The following is a 21007-nucleotide window of genomic DNA, read 5'->3' on the forward strand; positions in this document are numbered from 1 at the left end:
CAAATTATCGTCTGAAAGAGAGGTTTATGAAAATGTTAACGAGGTTTGCTTTTTTTTTCATCTCATTTTGTTCTGTTTGTTCGTGGAATTTGTTCTGAGCGGACGTCTGATGACACCCGTTTAGGTTCTACGTTGATCCGTTCACTCAGTTTTTTTATCACAGACAGTAACTAACCCTCTGACCGAACACGCTTTCTTTTTTCTTTTTAGTCATTTTGTTCGTTTCCGTTCGTTGCATCTGCTCGGTGCAGATGTCGCAAGACACTCGTTTCAGTTCGTCGTTGATCCATTAACTCAGTTTTTTTTATTATTATTATTCCAGAGGGCAGCTAACCCTGTGACCGAACACGTTGAGTTACCGTGCCAGCACCACTCGGCTGCCGTCACTTCATGGAAAAAATAGCCACGCACAGGTATATATTTGACGACTGAAGTAATCTTGCGATTTTCTCAGTAACGCTTGAGAAGTACGCGCTACTGCTTACACATTTTGTTGTCGTCGTGGAGTACTACGAGTTTACGAAGTTTGCAGTAAATCCGCGTTCCAAACGTCGTGGACTCCCCTTGTTCGTATGTGATATGAATGTCATTTGATGCCTCTACCCATTCCTACGGAAAAGGAGTCTTCATAATCGGACAGACAGGTGGACAACAAATTGATGCTGTAAGTATTATGCAACTTGAGGGTGGTTGGGGGAGAGCGGAAAGGAAACAGAAAGAACTATCGATGTCAGCTGCATCGGAGCTTCATGCGGAATCAGCGGCGACGAGTGAGAATGCGGGCCAGACCGGGATTCGAACACGGGATCCCTTGCTGACTAGGTAGTTGCGTCAACCACTTCGCCATCCGGACACAGTGTTCATCGCAACTGCGCGGACTGTCGCGGCACGTATACCAGCGGACCCTCATTCCCACCTGGCATCCGCTGTCTGCAGTCCCCTCCATGTCCTCCATGCTCGCTACTTTGAGATTCCCGTCGGAGGTCGAATGTAGTTGTGCATCCGCACTGGAAGTGGTAAATTCACTTGTCTGAAGGAACAGACACCGTGTACTCACGTAACTGATCCTATATAGGTTCCGTTTTGACCGATGGAGGTGCGGAACCCTAAAAAGATCCATCTACATCTACACGATTACTCTGCAATTCACATTTAAGTGCTCGGCAGAGGGTTCATCGAACCACAATCATACTATCTCTCTACCATTCCGCACCCGAACAGCACGCGTGAAAAACGAATACCTAAACCTTTCTGTTCGAGCTCTGATTTCTCTTATTTTATTTTGTTGCATCTTCTAAGTGTCCTGCCAATGAAACGCAACCTTTGGCTCGCCTTCCCCACAATATTATCTGTGTGGTCTTTCCAACTGAAGTTGTTCGTAATTTTAACAGCCTTGAGAATTGTACTTTTTATTTAGTAATCGAATTCCAACGGATATGTTTTGGAACTCATGTGGATCACCTCACACTTTTCGTTATTTGGCGTGAACTGCCAAGTGCCACACCATAAAGTAATCTTTTCTAAATCGCTTTGCAACTGATGAATGAGAGACCGGGATTTATTAAGGCTGTGTACACAAGATTCCACCGTATATGTATGTTGCCCGAGGCTGGACTCGAACCAGAGATGTCTTCTTTGAGAGGCTGCACCGCCAAGGCGAGACATCAGAGGCCTTCCGTGACGAGTCGAAGCAGTAGCTTCCGCTGCCGTAGGGCCATCTTCTTAGTGTCACCTGCGCCACCATCCTTTAAGTAATCATCTTACTAGGCGACTGTGTGTCTGCCTTGATGCTAATGGCAGGGTATTACAGTCATTTTTCTCTTTCGCAGAGAGCAGCTCCGAGCCGCCCGCCGCGCGTTAGACAGATAAACTAGTAGAGAGATAGACGGCCGGGGCTTCTAATCAGCGCCGGCAGCAGAAGCGCCGGGTTGCGCAAGTGGTCGGCTGCCCTCCGCCGCCGCGGAAGGCCCGTCTGCACAGAGGTGGGAGGGGCGTGACGTCACGGCCACGTGACGGAACCGTCGCGGGCCGGCCGGGCGCTCCGCTCGCACAGTTCGCGGCGGGTTCTGATCCGGGCAGCACACAGCAGGCAACCATGAGCGACTGGGGGTACGCGCAGAACAACGGTAAGTGCCCCTGGCGCCTGCAGGCTGGCTGCCCGCCGGCCCCGGCGGCGAGCCGCTTGCCCCCCTCAAAGGCGCGCGTCTGTTTACACACACGGCAGCGTGCTTCACCGGCCGCTGGGTCCTCTCTCCTGTTTGTAACCGTACGAAGCAAACGATTGTCGACAAGCTGTTACTTGCTCGTTTCTTGGCTGATGTCTAAGGCCCATCAAATAACGAAGTGATGTAGAAAGATTAGCAAAACTTCATAGGCAAAGAGACCACAGCCAAACAACCGAACTACATTGCATCTATGTGATAGACCTAAAAGAAAAATACAAGCTGAGATTCAAGGACGATAAATCAGTAACCAGTACTATTTCACACATCACACATGTAACCAGCCCTCGGAAGAATAAAAAAATTGGCTTCAGCTCTTAATAGCGAACAAGAGTAAACAATCAAAGAACAAGTCTTAAACTTGATGATTTTAGTTAAAAACTCTTCTGTATACTGAGCTGGGATAAGAAACATTTTTATACATTATTTCTCAGTTGACAAGAAGGCAACCAGGCAGCCAAAACCGTTACCATTATAACAATCTTCAGCAAATCCTTCTTTAATTGACTCTTTACTGAGCAAAACTTTGAACATAGCTGCTAAGGTTCAGTGACCATGTCAGAATTATATTAGAACAAATAAGCCCTCGGTCACAAATAGTAATAAAAAATAATGTGAATTTCAAGTACTGCATCTCTTTCCAGTCAGTACACACTTTAGTTTATTGATGTCTTATATACCTATTATGTTTTAGAACAGTTAGTTTAGTTCTGAAGACGACGCTCATAGTAGCGTCGAAACCTGGTGAATTTTGACTTAATATTTGTGACCGAGGGCTTATTTGTTCTAATATAACTTTACTGAGCATTTTCTGGGTTTTTTATTTCCTTATGACGTATCTATTGACGATAGAAGAATGCATTAGTTGGTGGAATCTGGGTATATAACAGTGGAGGCAATAATTCATATAAAACAGATTTCTTGCAGCAGACCAGATAAGACACAAAAAACATAAGCATATAGCACCCGAAGTACAGTACTACTGTCAAAATACTATGCTTCTACATTGATTGGGAGATTTGAGATATGAGGCGTGTAGAGTAAGGGTAGATTATTCCCCGACTACCTGAATACGGAACAGGTGGGGCGTTTACACTTGAAACGAAAATTCAGACTTGACTCTAAGGCCCAAAAGCCTTTACGTGTTCTCGAGGAATATCTCTGGGAACAAGTAGCGTTCGCCCTATCTGATTTGTAAGTTGTCAGTTATGAAATAGTCTTAGGAGGAATTTCAGTTACCTTGTCTTATCGTAAAACTAAGCCGCAACGTGGATCACCACGTTCGTACTTCGTACTGTCGCGGAAATATTTTTGCATTCGCACTATGAGGAAAGATAAAGTAATACGCCAGTGGGCCGATAAATGACAGTTGCTCGATATAAGTTCTTAGCGAAATATTAGTAGTATCAAACTTATTTTTACATCAGTAGCTTTCCGTAGCATCCTGGTAATGGGGGCCATTCTATTATTGTTTTCGATAAGAATGACAGACTCATATCTGAATGGAAGGCGTATTTTCAGTGTGTAGCCTACTAGATTACATTTTCCGGTTACGCTCAGTATTTCGCCGTCTGACCTAGATGTCTTCGTCCAGGGCTGCAAACGATTGTATAACACTAATATGTATGGGCCGAATCCACGCGCCAATTCTGTGTCACTGTTAACATAATATATAGTAATATATTCAGTTAAAATTGCACGCTTTTATCTCGTATGCGAACTATGGCAAGTACATCCAGCAGCGATTCAGACGAACAGAGCCAATGTACGCGAGCGAAAAGGCGGCCCACAGGTGACATCCTGCCTCCTGAGTGACTCTCACTCTATAAGGTTTCACATCGATATGTTGATCTGATATTCGAATCGGAATTGGAGTCACCAAACAAGAAGCAACGTTACAAATGTTGGACGGACAGAAAGCAAATTTCCCGAAAACCACGTTCATGTAACTCTGAACGAAAGGTGAAATCAATCTACCCTTTTCTTGTTGAGTTCACACTCAAATAAGAACTTAGAACGGAAATATCTCAATGGATACTTACTGGATTTCGTTCGAAAACATTCAGATACCGGCCGAGTTGCTTTTGCACGTTGAAGAATCATGACATTAGCTACGAAGTAATAAGCACCTGACCACTGAAAATTCGCCACAGACGAAGAAAACTTTGATTCAGACGAAGAAATATTGTGTATAAAATGGAATAGTTAATATCTATCAGTTACACCAGAAGAGCTTTAGTAACTGTGTCACTGCACGCTTGATTCACAAAATCTCTGATCAAGTAATGGCAAACTGTTTTATTGTCCACTCATAGATTCATAACAACGTTTCGTAAATGCTGTAGCTTAAATAAATGAGAAAAACGACCCACTCCGTAGCGTATAAACTTTGACAGTCTAGAGACACCAAAGTTATACATTATGCTACCGATAGCAAGACGTATTCGTTCTAATATCTTCTGAATAAACTTATACCTTTGTGCAACAAGCATACAGAAAACAGGTGACGATTTCTCTGTAGTCAGGTGTTTATTACTTCGTAGTTAATGACATGATTCTTCACCGTACAAAAGCAGCTTTTCCTGTGTCTGAATGTTTTCGATCGAAATTCAGTAAGTATCCATTGAGACATTTCCGTTCTAGGTCCTTATTTGGTTCATACTCATCAAGAAAAGGGTAGGTTGATTTCACCTTTCGTTCAGAAGCGTAGTTGCTGTCAGTTACAAGAACGAGGTTTTTCGGGAAATTTGCTTTCTGTCCGTCCAACATTTGTAAGGTTGCTTCTTGTTCGGTGACTCCAATTCCGATTCGAATATCGGATCAAGATATCGACGTGAAACCTTATAGAGTGAGAGTCACTCAGCAGGCAGGATGTCGCCTGTGGGCCGCCTTTTCGCTCGCGTACATTGGCTCTGTTCGTCTGAATCGCTGCTTGATGTACCTGTCATAGTTCGCATACAAGATAAAAGCGTGCGTTTTTAACTAACTATATTACTAAATATTTTATTTACAGTGACACAGAATTACTTTCCTTTTATCATTACAACACAGTGATGACACATAGGCAGATGCAACAATTTTATGTAAATGGGTTAGACTCAATTTCTTTCGTGAGTATGTTCACCACATTCCGTTCCATTAATAATTAGATTGTGAAATATGTATTCCTTCCGTTCCAACACACGTCGTGTGATGATGATTGTTTCGATTGAAACTGGTAGCAAATAATGGTTTGTTTCATCGTCAACTCTTGGTGATACGCATTAATGATTTCCCTTTAAGATTTACGAGCGTTGCATACCGTTTGCACAAAACCTACGTCTACATCTATAAGTCAACAAAATAGGGGTGTTTATAACTACACTTTCGCTACTTGAGAGCCTCCATACAAACGAGTGATCGTAGGACAACGTAACTTTGTGGAAACATTTTTAAGGGCGTTCAGAAGATAAATAACGAATAAACCATTGGAAGAGTCAAGTTTTAATTTCGATATGAGAGGTTTATTGCATATCAACCTCACGTTCCATGTTACAAACGCTGCTCTGTGTGACGACCATCTGCTTCACAATAGCCAGGAACCGCACTAGAGATTGCCATACTGCTGCCCGAAACATCTCAAGTGGTATTTTGGCTACCTCCCTCGCACGCTCATCCTCTACCTCCACCTTGTGTTAGTATCCCGTTGATAAGCCCTTTCCTTCAGCTAACCCCATAGTCAGAAATCACACGGGTTCCAGTCTGGTAATTCTGGTGGCCACGCAGTATGGGACGATAAGCCAACGATTCAGTTTTCTCAAAGCGTGTTACTGACTGAGTGACCTCACGAAGCGTGGAGCTCTATTGTGCATCAAACCAGTAGGGTCCAAAGCACCTCTCCTCCGCAGATCAGAGATCAAATGTTGTCGAAGCAGATCATAGTAACGTGTGCCGTTCACGCAGGTCCTTGGTCCTTTGGGTCAGAGTTCCTCCAACGCACGATCAGAACATCATTCCAATAAAGTTGGGTATCTACATCTACATCCATACTCCGTGTCGGAGGGTACCTCGTACCACAACTAGCATCTTCTCTCCCTGTTGCACTCCCAAACAGAGCGAGGGAAAAATGACTGCCTATATGCCTCTGTACGAGCCCTAATCTCTCTTATCTTTGTGGACTTTCCGCGAAATGTAAGTTGGCCGCAGTAAAATTGTACTGCAGTCAGCCTCAAATGCTGGTTCTCTAAATTTCCTCAGTAGCGATTCACGAAAAGAACGCCTCCTTTCCCCTAGAGACTCCCACCCGAGTTCCAGAAGCATTTCCCTAACACTCGCGTGATGATCAAACCTACCAGTAACAAATCTATCCGCCCGCCTCTGAATTGCTTCTATTTCCTCCCTCAATCCGACCTGATAGGGATCCCAAACGATCGAGCAGTACTCAAGAATAGGTCGTATTAGTGTTTTGTAAACGGACTCCTTTACAGATGAACCACATTTTCCCAAAATTCTACCAATGAACCGAAGACGACTATCCGCCTTCCCCACAACTGCCATGACATGCTTGTCCCACTTGATATCGCTTTGCAATGTTACGCCCAAATATTTAATCGACGTCACTGTGTCAAGCGCTACACTACTAATGGAGTATTCAAACATTAGGGGATTCATTTTCCTATTCATCTGCATTAATTTACATTTATCTATATTTAGAGTTAGCTGCCATTCTTTACACCAGTCACAAATCCTGTCCAAGTTATCTTGTATCCTCCTACAGTTACTCAACGATGACACCTTCCCGTACACCACAGCATCATCAACAAACAGCTGCATATTGCTATCCACCCTATTGAAAAGATCATTTATGTAGATAGAAAACAACAGTGGACCTACCACACTTCCCTGGGGCACTCCAGATGATACCCTCACCTCCGATGAACACTCACCATCGAGAACAACGTACTGGTTCTATTACTTAAGAAGTCTTCGGGCCACTCACATACTTGGGAACCAATCCCATATGCTCGTACCTTAGTTAGGAGTCTGCAGTAGGGCACCGAGTAAAAGAATATGGCGTCCGTCTGATGCCCTTCATCCATGGTTCGCAAGATGTCATGTGAAGAAACAGCGAATTGCGTTTAGCAGGAGCGATGCTTTCTAAAACCGTGATGATGCATGGACAGATATGGTACACATAAGGTAAATAGTTTTCCACCTACAATGGATAAAGTAGAGAAAGCACCCTGCATTTTTGCATTCGGAGAAGAAAGTCGGAGATTGGAATTTTGTGAAAAGATCGTGCGGCGGAGAAAAACGCCATTTTTGTAAGAGTGTTACCCTAATTCGCGTATCAAAGCCGTGACACTCTCTCCCCTACTTCGCGATGATACGAAACGAGTTGCCCTTCTTTGAACTTTTTCGATGTCTTCCATCAATGGCGTGATCAAACGGTTATGTTATGTTATGTTAATCGGGGACCTAGAAACGAGGGAGAGGCTCCGTCCCCGCCGCAGCCGCAGTGGTCCACAACGCCACGACGACTACCGCAGCCCACTTCATCCCTCCGCCGCCCCACACCAAACCCAGAGTTGTTGTGCGGTTCGGCCCCCGTGGACACCCTCGCCCCCCCCCCCCCCCCAACTGAACGTCTCACACCAGTCGAGTGTAACCCCTATGTTTGCGTGGTAGGGTAATGGTGGTGTACGCGTACGTGGAGAACTTGTCTGCGCAGCAATCGCCGACATAGTGTAGCTGAGGCGGAATAAGGTGAACCAGCCCGCATTCGCCGAGACAGATGGAAAACCGCCTAAAAACTATCCACAGACAGGCCGGCTCACCGGACCTCGACACAAATCCGCCAGGCCTGACGTCAATCGACGATACTACACAAATCTTCCTGCATTTCACTACAGTCTCCTCGCGATGCAACCGCGCAGTAGACAACAAAATGTTTAAAAATATAGCAGTTGTCGAATATTGATGCTGGCTGAACAGTACCGGCGAAGGGCGTCCCCCGTGGAGCTGTGGCGGCAGCGACGCCAGAACTGGCGCCTGCCGCGTAAATCAGGTGGCGTCGCCTGCGCCGTGCCAGCTTGCCAGTGCGGCGACTGGCGGCATCGCCGACTGCAGCCGAGGCGCCCTGTCACGCAGTCCGAGGCGTATTGCTGCCACTGGTACTCCAACAGCACTGTGGCCTCCCCTTGACTCAGTTTTAAGGCCAGCTCCTAAATCTACACTCGGATGACAAAAGTCATGGAATATCTCCTAATGTCCTGTCGGACCTACTTTTGCCCGATGTGATGCATCAACTCGAGGTGGCAAGTCATTATAACGCCCTGCAAACATATTGAGTCCTGCATGCCTCTAAAGCCGTCCATAATTGCTAAAGTGTTGCCGATGTACGAGTTTTTGCACGAACTGACCTCTCTATTATGTCCCATAAATGTTCGAAGGGATTCACCAGGGTGGCCAAACCATTCGCTCGGATTGTCCAGAATGTCCTTCATTCAGGACAAAAAAGGTTAACCATTGTGGTCCGGTGACATGGCGCATTGTCCTCCATAAAAATTCCGTCGTTGTTTGGGAATACCAAGTCCATGAATGGCGGCAAATGGTCAATGATCGGTTCAGCTAGACAAGAGCACTCAATCCATTCGACGTAAACATAACACACACCATAAGGAGCCACCACTAGTTTGCGCAGCGCCTTGTTGACAGCTTGGATTAATGGCTACATCTACATTTATACTCCGCAACCCGCCCAACGGTGTGTCGCGGAGAGCACTTTACGTGTCACTGACATTACCTCCCTTTCCTGTTCCAGTCGCGTATGGTTCGCGGGAAGAACGACTGTCTGAAAGCCTCCGTGCATGCTCGAATGTCTCTAATATTACATTTGTGATCTCCTCGGGAGGTATAAGTAGGGGGAAGCAATATATTCGATACCTCATCCAGAAACGCACCCTCTCGAAACCTGGACTGCAAGCTATACCGCGATGCAGAGCGCCTCTTGCACAGTCTGCCACTTGAGTTTGCTAAACATCTCCGTAACGCTATCACGGTTACCAAATAACCCTGTGACGAAACGCGCCGCTCTTCTATGGATCTTCTCTGTCTCCTCATTCTAAGCGCGCAGTCCGGAACCGTGCGACTGCTACGGTCGCAGGTTCGAATCCTGCCTCGGGCATGGATGTGTGTGATGTCCTTAGGTTAGTTAGGTTTAAGTAGTTCTAAGTTCTAGGGGACTGATGACCACAGCAGTTGAGTCCCATAGTGCTCAGAGCAATTTGAACCATCTATCTCCTCCGTCAACCCGATCTGGTACGGATCCCACACTGATGAGCAATACTCAAGAATAGGTCGAACGAGTGTTTTAAAAGCCACCTCCTTTGTTGATGGACTACATTTTCTAAGGACTCTCCCAATGAATCTCAAGCTGGCACCCGCCTTACCAACAATTAATATTATATGGTCATTCCAATTCAAATCATTCCGTACGCATACTCCCAGATATTTTACAGAAGTAACTGTTGCCAGTGTTAGTTCCGCTATCATATAATCATAAATAAAGGATCCTTCTTTCTATGTAATCGCATAACATTACATTTGTCTATGTTAAGGGTCAGTTGCCACTTCGTAGGGTCTGCGCCACACTCGGACCCTACCAATCAGCTCTAACTATAACCAGGACTCTTCCTACCAGGCCACGGTTTTCCAGTCGTCTAGAGTCCAATCGATATGGTCACGAGCGCAGGAGACGAGCTGCAGGTGTTGTCGTGCTGGTAGCAAAAACTCTCGCCTCGGTAGTCTGCTGCTATAGCCAATCAGTGCTAAATTTCGCCGCATTGTCCTAACGTATTCGTTCGTCGTACGTCCCACATTGACTTCAGAGATTATTTCACGCAGTGTCGCTTGTCCGTCAGCACTGACAACTCTATGCAATCGTCGTTGCTCTCGGCCGTTATCTGTGGTGAGAGGTCATTCCTGAAATTTGGTACTATCGGGACCCTCTGACACTGTGGATCTCGGAATAATGAATTACCTAACGTTTTGCAAAATGGAATGCCTCGTGCGTCTAGCTCCAACAACCGTTCCGCGTTCAAAGTCTGTTAATTCCCGTCGTGGGGCCATAATCACATCGGAAACGTTTTCACATGAATCAGCTGAGTACAAATGACACCTGCGCCAATGCACTACTCTTTATGAAAGCGATTCTATCACCATCTGTACATGTGCATATGGCTATGACTTGCCACCTCAGCGTATAATTATCTCTCGCCTTCCTACTCAACTCCTAGTGGGAAGAACTCCGAAGGCTCCAGTTTTACCATCATCGTTATTAAGCTACACGTATTTTGGATAAAATAAGTCTTTTCTCTCCTATCGGAATGTGGGCTCTCGAAATCTGAGAGTAAATAGCTGAGGGATGTACAACTCTTTTCTCGTGGCATATCACTACTTTGTTGAACAGAAGGGCCGCGCTAATTATACAAACCAGTGACCAAACGCGCAACGGATTGAGCTTTCTCCATCTCTTTTGTTAACAATTTTGTAAAGTTTGCAAACTTATGAACGACTAACTGGTTCAAATTGTTCAAATGGCTCTGAGCACTATGGGACTTAACTTCTAAGGTCCTCAGTCCCCTAGAACTTAGAACTAACTAAACCTAACTAACCCAAGGATATCACACATATCCATGCCCGAGGCAGGATTTGAACCTGCGACCGTAACAGTCGCGTGGTTCCACACTGTAGCGCCTAGAACCGCTGGGACACACCTGCCTGCGACTAACTGGTGAAACGAGAGTCTTGTAACTGATTTAGCTCGTAAATTAAGTTTTTGCACGATTCTTTGAATTAATCTTTCGAGGATATGGCTATGTTTGAACTTATTTTATGTGTCCGTTCCACCTTAACTCTATGAGACCTGAGTTTTGTCCGGAGGAAAGAAAATTTGTGTTTCTGTTGTTACACTCGTGATTTTTTTAATGATTTCAGATGCAAGATTTATGCACAAATATGTACCCGTTTTAGAAACATTGTACACTTCATTTTATGGACTAAAATAACTAATTGCGAAATATTCTCTACTGTAATAAATAGTAACATAGTCATTCTATAATTACCATGCAAAATAACGATAACAATATTAGATTATACAGTGGAATATAGTGAACCAACCACATCATTGTATTATGGTGGTCACGACCTGCTGCACACTGACTTGCTGATATTTTGATCGTGATGCCCAACAGTTGGCAGTACTTGCGCGTGATGGAAAGGTTGAACATTCACAAATGTGTACCTCAGGTTTCTATTGGGAAAACACAATTCTGTTGCAGTTAACACACAATAAAAGTTAGTATAAACAGCTGTAGCCTGAGAGTCAGAAAAGGTTAAATCACTACCCGTCTACGCAGCCGAGAACCCTAACGCACACTTATGCGGTGGCACGCGACAGGGAGGTAAGCCGGTTCGAATGGTAGTGGCGCATGAAATTTTCATTGCCATTATTTCGCTGGCAAGGGGAGGACGGATGGTGGCTTAGAGCTAATGATCATCAGTTTTTGCGTCATTGTGTTAGGTTAAATTCCAGGCCTCTTCAGGGTGTCTCGTGAAGCGAGGGCCTGTGGCAGTGTTGATGGTGATGCGTTCGTCGGACGAAGACGTTAAACCCGGCAGCCCCTTTGCTGCTTTTCGAGAGGAGTAGGCAATGTGTCGGCACCAGGTTTCATCATCTCCCTTCCCATTATCAGCACACATCACAAATATAGCACAACATCATAGAAGCATCCACTACGTTCGCCTGCACTTCACACATACACAAAGAACACAATTCCTACATGTCCTGAAGGAAAGGGCCCATTGTACCCGGAGGAAGAGAAAACTCTTTCCCACTCGGCGCCTGAACCTACCCCTTTCGAGTGTCCCAGACAACGGTGCCATACGACTTTACTTTAAATCATTCCGGTCACTCACCTGTAGACATTTTATGGTCGACTTTCCGGTGATAAATCGCTAATAATCAACTGCGGCTCTCTTTATGCTGAAGGTTAGCAACGAATCTCTGCGCCAAACTGATTTTCTGCTGGTCTCCTACTTTGTTACAGTTGTGTGTAAGTCTCCCATATGTAACAGCATCGTTCCCGAAGAACCTGCTAGAGCTGTTAGCCAGCAGGTTACATTTATGTATCATGAAGGGAGGAAGTGCTGTAGCACTTCCTTGGAGTGCACTCGGAGCTGTTACTACAACTGACTACTTTGTCTTATTGAGAAGAAAGTGGAAGTTCTATTTGCCAGGATATCTGTATCAACCAAAAAACTGGTCTGATAAGTTCGTATTTTGTTTGCTGTAAAACAGATACGAGCTATATCCAGGTTTTTCTTGAGCTCGTGAAGAAAATAACAGCTTGAGTTCCGCACTTATGGTGCCTCAGAAATATGTGTTGGAACTTGCGAAGTAGTATTTCGGCCTTTGAAAGGAACTCGCAATACGTAATCATGATGTTATATAAACGAGCAGAGAAAGCTCTCATTACTCAATGGAAAAATATTCGTATTTCTTTGAGTCATTGTTAATTTAACTGGCGACTAGCTGAGTTCTTCAATGTTATGGGAACAGTCTCCTGTGGAAGAGCCACTTTCAACCTGCATGTCAGAATAGAAGAGTGTGATTGGCTGAGGATTCATGTACCGAAATCTCCCCAAAGGAGCCACCAGAACACGAGAAATTATTGCAGATGGAGTAGCGAACTGCAGCGAGTGCGTCGGTGCCTTGCTTAAGACCAGACACTCGGACTCGCGAGCAGCTGGATTCATGTCCCCGTTTATAAACCAGGCTTATATTTCCAAGCTTTTCTCAGAATCACCTGAGACGAGCTGCGGGACGGTTCCTTTGAAAATAACACTGTCCATTTCCTCCATATCCTTGTCCAACACAACGACTGCGCACCTTCTTTAAGGGTCTTCATGTTGACTGAACGCCAAACTCCAACCGTCCTCTCTTTTACAATACGAACCAATGTGAGCCGCACAGCCTCGACATTTTCATCTGTCAGCAAACTTCTGTATGATTACACAGCCGGAAAGAGGGAAATAGAACTTTCGGAGTGATCTTATAAAGTGACGGCACGGTTGCTGTAAAGGATTCGTCAAGTTTGCTTGCTGTGCTGTCGAATCTACTTCATAGTTTTATTGCAATAAATATAACGGGACGGGACTGCAAATCTAATTTTCAGTTCATTTTCTAAATATCAAGGCCATAAGATACGATAGTTTCTTCCACCAGTTGTTCCCTGCTGCCTAGGGAAGGAGAGGCGCGGCTTCAATACACAAACCTCGATTCGTGGAAAATAATTTGCATCCGTCTCCACTCCCACCAATAAAAGTGGGAGATATTTATAGATGCTACAGCAATCGGTGGATAGTATTCTAGATTGAGGCTGCGTAAATGACAAAAATTGCGCACTAAGATTACTTATAATGATAATTATATTAAATTACGGCTGGTCTTTCTCTTTAGGTTAGCAGTTAACGCTTCAGCATTGTAAAAAAAAAGTAACTACTTCACAATCAACGCAGGAAACATATATTAAGAGCTGAAAACTTGGCGAAGACTACATTGGAGGGCATTGTGGGGGGAAAACAGCAGGAAGAGACCCAGGCAGAAGTTCGTCCAATGATGTGTGAAGAACGAAATATAATGAACTTATCAACAATTGATGTATGTAAACAGCAAGTGGTGGTGAACAGGTTGGTTCAGACTCAACCACAGTTTAAATAAAACTAGGTCTATCCGTAGTAACATAATGTGGTAGTAGGCCCAACAGTAGTGTTGTTCTGCACGAACTGGAATTCGCCCACGAAGAGGCACGCAATGTCTGATGCGGTCACCTCTTTATTTTATTGTTCTGCATGCTCTGTTCTGATACTGGCAGTAAAACTAACTTCGAGTTGTCGGAATCTTATCTTTCTAGCCTAACATTAATGGAGCTTATCTGAGAATCATCTACGAACGAACATAATTTACTCTGCAGCGGAGTGAAATTAACATTCTTGAATGTCTAATGCATGAATGCACGAAATAATCAGAACCGTTAAATATTTCGATATATATTCCCGGAGCGATTTTAAGTCGCCCTACTGCAGAAAGCAAGTGCAAAATTGAGTTTCACTGGCAGAATCTTAATGAACAACAAGTCACATGTGAAGATAGAAGTTTAGAAAACCTTTGTTCTGCCGATCGTTGTGTTGCTCACCCGTTCGGTACCATTAGCAAGTAGGATTAACAGAGGAAACAGAGAATATACAAATAACAGCAGTGTATTCCGTCATCGGATACGTGTAGAAAGCGTAAGAGCAAGGTCTCATGCATCATTACAAAAGCAACGTACGTTAGAAAGAAGTTTACCGTTAAAATTCCTAGAACTTAACGTTCCAAGAAAACTTAAGCAGCATGTTACTTCTCGCTATGCACTGTATACCTCGCCAGACGACCATGGTTGTAAAGTAAGACGAAATCGATCTCTTGCGGGGGTTAACAGAGAGCCATTCTTCTCGCACGCCTTTAACAAGTGGAGAACAACAAAGGGAGGACATCATTGTCGTCCCTGAAGCATCCACGGTGGTTTACGGGGTATGCTTTCATAGGTGTCACAACTCGTGGATCTTTTGCTGGTGAGCTCTTCGAAGTGAGCTCAGTCTTTTAGCCACCAGGAAATTGCATTCACAACTAATCGCTTACATTTTTCTTCTCTCTGTCGAGTCGGTTCTTAAGTTGTATTCCAGACCCAGACTTAGATCAAAATGCTTCGCTGGTAGCGGTTCAGTATCTGAGCTCTTCCAGCCTACTTCTTAGTCTGAATCACGACACAGTTCTCGTAATAAGCGTTTCCTGTTGTTACAGACTTCGCCATGTCTGCTTTAGAACTGAAAACCTGTTATTTTCTACTCCTCCGTAATACTTCCGTGATTTTCATATCTCCGTTGGGAATGACATCGCATTTGGAAACAGTTCTATCTGTGTTCCTAACAACAGTTTATTAAATAAAAAGTTGGTTGCATTAAACTAGTAGAACAGCCATGCAAAAATATGTAAACATTCATAAAATATTGACAAACGATTGCTCTATATGAAATAATTACACGTGTGTGTGTGTGTGTGTGTGTGTGTGTGTGTGTGTGTGTGTGTGTGTGTAAATGTTTGCCAGACATCATTGTTAGAAGCTGTGCAAGTCAAAAATAAAAATAAAAATGTCGTTCTGGTTAGCCTCTCCTCGGTGCTTGCATATATTTTGTGTTGTTTTAAGAAATACATAACGAGTAGTGGGAAGAATATTGCATTTCAATTTACTTCCTGATTTTCAAGAATCTAGCAAATGTTGTTAGAAACAAACCGAAAAGCAACATCACCTTCGTTGGAATTAAGTGAAATTACGTTCGTACAGTGGCAAAAAACTAGCGCACAGTAAAACTCGTGCAGGTGGACGGGGCAGGCTACAACGAAACCTAAATATTGTGTTATGGGGCAGTAGGTCACCTAAGTATCAACGGACGGAGACGAACTTCAATCTCCCTGGAACGGCGAATACCGATAAAATGAATTTTGCTATGGACTAGGCTGAACTAAAGACGTTACTGCTTCTACAAGTATTTGTATAGACCTGTTACCGACTAAATGTCTTCTTCCAAAGCTGTTTCACAGAGAAAGACTGCACTGTGCTTCCTTCTCTAGATTGTCGCACAGTTGACAAAATGGTAGATATCGAAATAGACGACAGAGGGATAGAGATACAATTAAAATCGCTCAAAAGAGGAAAGGCCGCTGGACCTGATGGGATACCAGTTCGATTTTACACAGAGTACGCGAAGGAACTTGCCCCCCTTCTTGCAGCGGTGTACCGTAGGTCTCTAGAAGAGCGAAGCGTTCCAAAGGATTGGAAAAGGGCACAGGTCATCCCCGTTTTCAAGAAGGGACGTCGAACAGATGTGCAGAACTATAGACCTATATCTCTAACGTCGATCAGTTGCAGAATTTTGGAACACGTATTATGTTCGAGTATAATGACTTTTCTGGAGACTAGAAATCTACTCTGTAGGAATCAGCATGGGTTTCGAAAAGGACGATCGTGTGAAACCCAGCTCGAGTTATTCGTCCACGAGACTCATAGGGCCTTAGACACGGGTTCACAGGTAGATGCCGTGTTTCTTGACTTCCGCAAGGCGTTTGACACAGTTCCCCACAGTCGTTTAATGAACAAACTAAGAGCATACGGACTATCAGATCAATTGTGTGATTGGATTGAGGAGTTCCTAGATAACAGAACGCAGCATGTCATTCTCAATGGAGAGAAGTCTTCCGAAGTAAGAGCGATTTCAGGTGTGCCGCAGGGGAGTGTCATAGGACCGTTGCTATTCACAATATACATAAATGACCTGGTGGATGACATCGGAAGTTCACTGAGGCTTTTTGCAGATGATGCTGTGCTGTATCGAGAGGTTGCAACAATGGAAAATTGTACTGAAATGCAGGAGGATCTGCAGCGAATTGACGCATGATGCACGGAATGGCAATTGAATCTCAATGTAGACAAGTGTAATGTGTTGCGAATACATAGAAAGATAGATCCCTTATCATTTAGCTACAAAATAGCAGGTCAGCAACTGGAAGCAGTTAATTCCATAAATTATCTGGGAATACGCATTAGGAGTGATTTAAAATGGAATGATCATATAAAGTTGATCGTCGGTAAAGCAGATGCCAGACTGAGATTCATTGGAAGAATCCTAAGGAAATGCAATCCGAAAACAAAGGAAGTAGGTTACAGTACGCTTTTTCGCCCACTGCTTGAATACTGCTCAGCAGTGTGGGATCCGTACCAGATAGGGTTGATAGAAGAGATAGAGAAGATCCAACGGAGAGCAGCGCCCTTCGTTACAGGATCATTTAGTAATCGCGAAAGCGTTACGGAGATGATAGATAAACTCCAGTGGAAGACTCTGCAGGAGAAACGCTCAGTAGCTCGGTACGGGCTTTTGTTGAAGTTTCGAGAACATACCTTCACTGAAGAGTCAAGCAGTATATTGCTCCCTCCTACGTATATCTCACGAAGCGACGATGAGGATAAAATCAGAGAGATTAGAGCCCACACAGAAGCATACCGACAATCCTTCTTTCCACGAACAATACGAGACTAGAATAGAAGGGAGAACTGATAGAGGTACTCAGGGTACCCTCCGCCACACACCGTCAGGTGGCTTGCGGAGTATGGATGCAGATGTAGATGTAGATGTACTTACAACCACTCACGCCCAGCATCAATTTAATGGCCCTTTTATGACGTACCATATTTTTTTCGCTTGAAAACGACCGTGATTACTATATTCGCCCAAAACAATTTTAATTTTCTGAGCAAGTATGAAGTGGCTAGCACTGCCGCGTTGCACATTGATCTGAAAGTGGCTCTTGGAAGCTGTTGGTATCATATTATTAAAATATAAACCTGACTGTCTCGAATGCTTTAAACTTTCCTTGAAACCTCGCACGGTCATCCGAATCCTTCGTTATTGGTGAAAGTGTGATAGATTCGACACTTCTTTTGTCTTTCTATGACCATGTCCTTCACATTTTATAATATAAAATTAATTATCCTCCGATTGAGATGAACTCGAGCATCCTGGGTGATAAGAGACGTGAAACTGAGTTTACTGCCGTTCAATAAGAAAATTTCATCTTAAACTTTTTTGTTGTTGCCATGCTATAATGTGACTCCCAAAAAATTAATATAGAAATAAATTTTATTGGCGTTCAATGTTGTGAGTTTATTCTCACCAGCTATAGCCTGTCGCTGAAAGGAAGTTTGAGAATTACAATTTCTTTCCTTCGCTAATACGGAGTTTGCGTTCTTACTATGCCAAACTTTTAACGTAAATGTTATTTAGCCAAAGCTAGCATTCTTAATAATTTTGTTGAGATTTGTGTTCTCGGAAGAGCTCATTCTTAGGCGGGTACTTAGGCTGTGTCTTGGATGTCGTCAGGAAATTAAATAGAGACATTACGTAACTTGCGATGTGGTTGTAGTCATACTAGCGTCGATCGATCTCGAGAAATTTCTCGTCGTTAACTAACCCGCTATTTTCGGAATCTCGTACGCTGCAAGCGAGTAAAGTTTGGTCAATTATTTACGAACTGTTAACTTATTATCTCTTTGGAAAGAAAGCTTAAAAAAATGGTTTAATTGGCTCTGAGCACTATGGGACTTAACATCTGAGGTCATCAGTCCCCTAGAACTTAGAACTTCTTAAACCTAACTAACCTAAGGACATCACACACATCCATGCCCGAGGCAGGATTCGAACCTGCGACCGTTGCGGTCGCGCGATTCCAGACTGAAGCGCCTAGAACCGCTCGGCCACTTCGGCCGGCTAAGAAAGCTTCGTGGTATACGATAAATATTAGCTGGAATAACCTTTTTGTAGCTCACCATACAGCGGCGTAAGTGTAAGAACTGAAATTTGCAGTAGGAAAATATGTTCAGTAATTCGAAAGGAAGTAATGATACAATGAGATAAAGAGCAGATTTCTCATAACACACTGGTTGGGATAACAGTATTAGGAAATACTTCTCTATACAGGGTAAGTAAATGTAGATTGCTTTGCTCATTACGTCAACTCACGCTACCTGAATCTAAATGAAGTACAATGGCTTATATTCTATCAAAAAGAAAATTAGAAAATTCAGACTTTCCAATTACACTACTTATCTTTCGTATATATGTTCCACAGAGATCTTTGTTACAGTATCTGTTATTTCTGCAAAGATTAAATACACTTATGTTGCATTAAATGCGTTTCATTTTGTTGGTACATTATCAGTGACGTGAAATATGTGTATATCTAGCAAGAAAATTCTGTGTTCAAATGCTGCTTGAAATTGTATCGCCTTTACACAGAAGTTACCAGGTTCCAGTTTTTCCGCTTTGGGCCGTTATATGCTATGCCCAACCTCTTACAACGTCAACACCAGAGGGAAAGTAATTTATAGGAAATGACAAACAACGAAAATACTAAGCAGAGAGATTTGAAAGCTTTACTTGTATGACAACATCCTTCGCATTATAAAATTTCGATACTTCGTTACTTCATGTATCTACTTAAGAAAAGTTATTTTATCAGATTTTAGCCCACGTCAAGAAACCTATACCAAACTATTCGCTAATGCTGCTTCATTGTTGTCGTCTTCAGTGCAAAAACTGGTTTTATGCGCTGCCCATGCTAGTCCGTCCTGTGCAAGCCTCCCCATCTCTACACAACTACAGCAACGTACATCTATTTGAAGATGCTTACTGTGTTCAAGCCTTAGTCTCCCTCTACACTTGTTATCCCCACACTTCCTTACATTACGAAACTGGCGATTTCACTGCGCTTCAGGTTGTGTCATATGGCGAAAAAAATGATTGTGTGGCACTGATAGCGGGGAGGCTCCATCCGGGGAGGTTCGGCCGCCGGGTAAAAGTCATTTCAGGTGGCGCCACATTAGGCGACTTGCACGTCGGTAATGATAATGCGCGTCGGTATTGATTAGACGATGATGAGGACAACACAACACCTAGTCCACGAGCGTCCCCCTGCATTATAGGCGAGCATGGTAACACTCAGCTAGGCAGGCGCACTTTGTCTTCGGGCAGCCAAATGAATACCAAACGTCCGCCACAACGGGACCATGTAACGGTTTCGTTCAAAACTAATCAGCTCACGCGTTAAGACATTCATTCCACGAGGGGACGAGACGATCAATTCCCGTTTCGTAGGACGCGGTCGGCCGCTGATGGATCCACAACCGCACCCACTATTTCACTTCCCCGCCTGGATGAAACTGAGGGCCACGCGTATATTTCTTGGGTTGGACAACCCGAATCTTTCAACGTATGATTCCACATTTTTGGCAACCTGAAGAAAATCATGCGTTGACTTCGGTTTCAGCCAGATGTGCAAGAGTGGATGCAATTGTGGATCCGTCAGCGGCCGACCGCATGCAACAAAACAGCAACTGATCGTCTCTTCTCCCACTGGGATAAATGACTTAAGGCGTGTGGTAATTACTTTTTAATGGACTCATTCCATTGTCCCTTTGTGGTGAATATTCGGTCCTCGTTTGACAGTCCCTTATAATAAGCGATTCCTTCTTCTGCCGTAATTCAATTTAGTAGCTCCTCGTTAGCTATCCGATCTATCCGTCACACTGAACATTCTTCGGTAGTGTCACATTACGAAATCTATTCTCTTCTTATCTGAACTATTTATCTCCAACGTTTCACTTGCTTAAAGGACCACACTCCCGACAAATACGTTCAGAAAGAACTCACCAAAATTTAAATTTGTTATATGTACGCGTGACGTCTGTTGTTCCGGGTATGTCCGAAAAAACAGACTACAAGCAAACATACAATTGATTCGCTCCAACGGGCAATGAATCCACCACCTTCAATGCGAATGCACAACTACGTTCGAATTCCTGCGGGAATCTCAAAGTACCGAGCATGGAGGACATGGATGGAGATTGCGGTTAGATGGCTCTAGATGAGGATGTGGGTTGGCCGTGGCGAGTACCGATATAGCCTGCGCAATTGTGATAAACAGTGTCCAGGTGGGGCAATGGTTAACGCAGTTGCTTAGTAAGCACGAAATCGTGGGTTCGAATCCGGGTTCGGCACATATTTTCACTCGTCGCCGCTGATTCCGCATACAGTTCCGGTGACATGGTCCGCAGCTCGTGGTCGTGCGGTACCGTTCTCGCTTCCCGCGCCCG

The 21007-nt window shown here is 44.0% G+C and overlaps 1 protein-coding gene across 1 annotated transcript in view; it reads left to right on the forward strand.

Annotated features, from left to right (window-relative positions):
* The first annotated feature begins 1829 nt into the window (after nt 1-1829).
* LOC126279122 (carbonic anhydrase 13-like) overlaps nt 1830-21007 on the forward strand; it is a 223578-nt gene continuing 204400 nt past the window's right edge. Inside the window, exon 1 of the mRNA XM_049979604.1 lies at nt 1830-2126. Within this exon, the coding sequence (XP_049835561.1) occupies nt 2096-2126 (31 nt within the window). The 5' untranslated portion in view covers nt 1830-2095. The remainder of the gene's footprint in view (nt 2127-21007) is intronic.

The sequence above is a fragment of the Schistocerca gregaria genome, chromosome 1 (assembly GCF_023897955.1).
Source record: "Schistocerca gregaria isolate iqSchGreg1 chromosome 1, iqSchGreg1.2, whole genome shotgun sequence".
In the NCBI taxonomy this organism is placed as follows: Eukaryota; Metazoa; Arthropoda; class Insecta; order Orthoptera; family Acrididae; genus Schistocerca; species Schistocerca gregaria.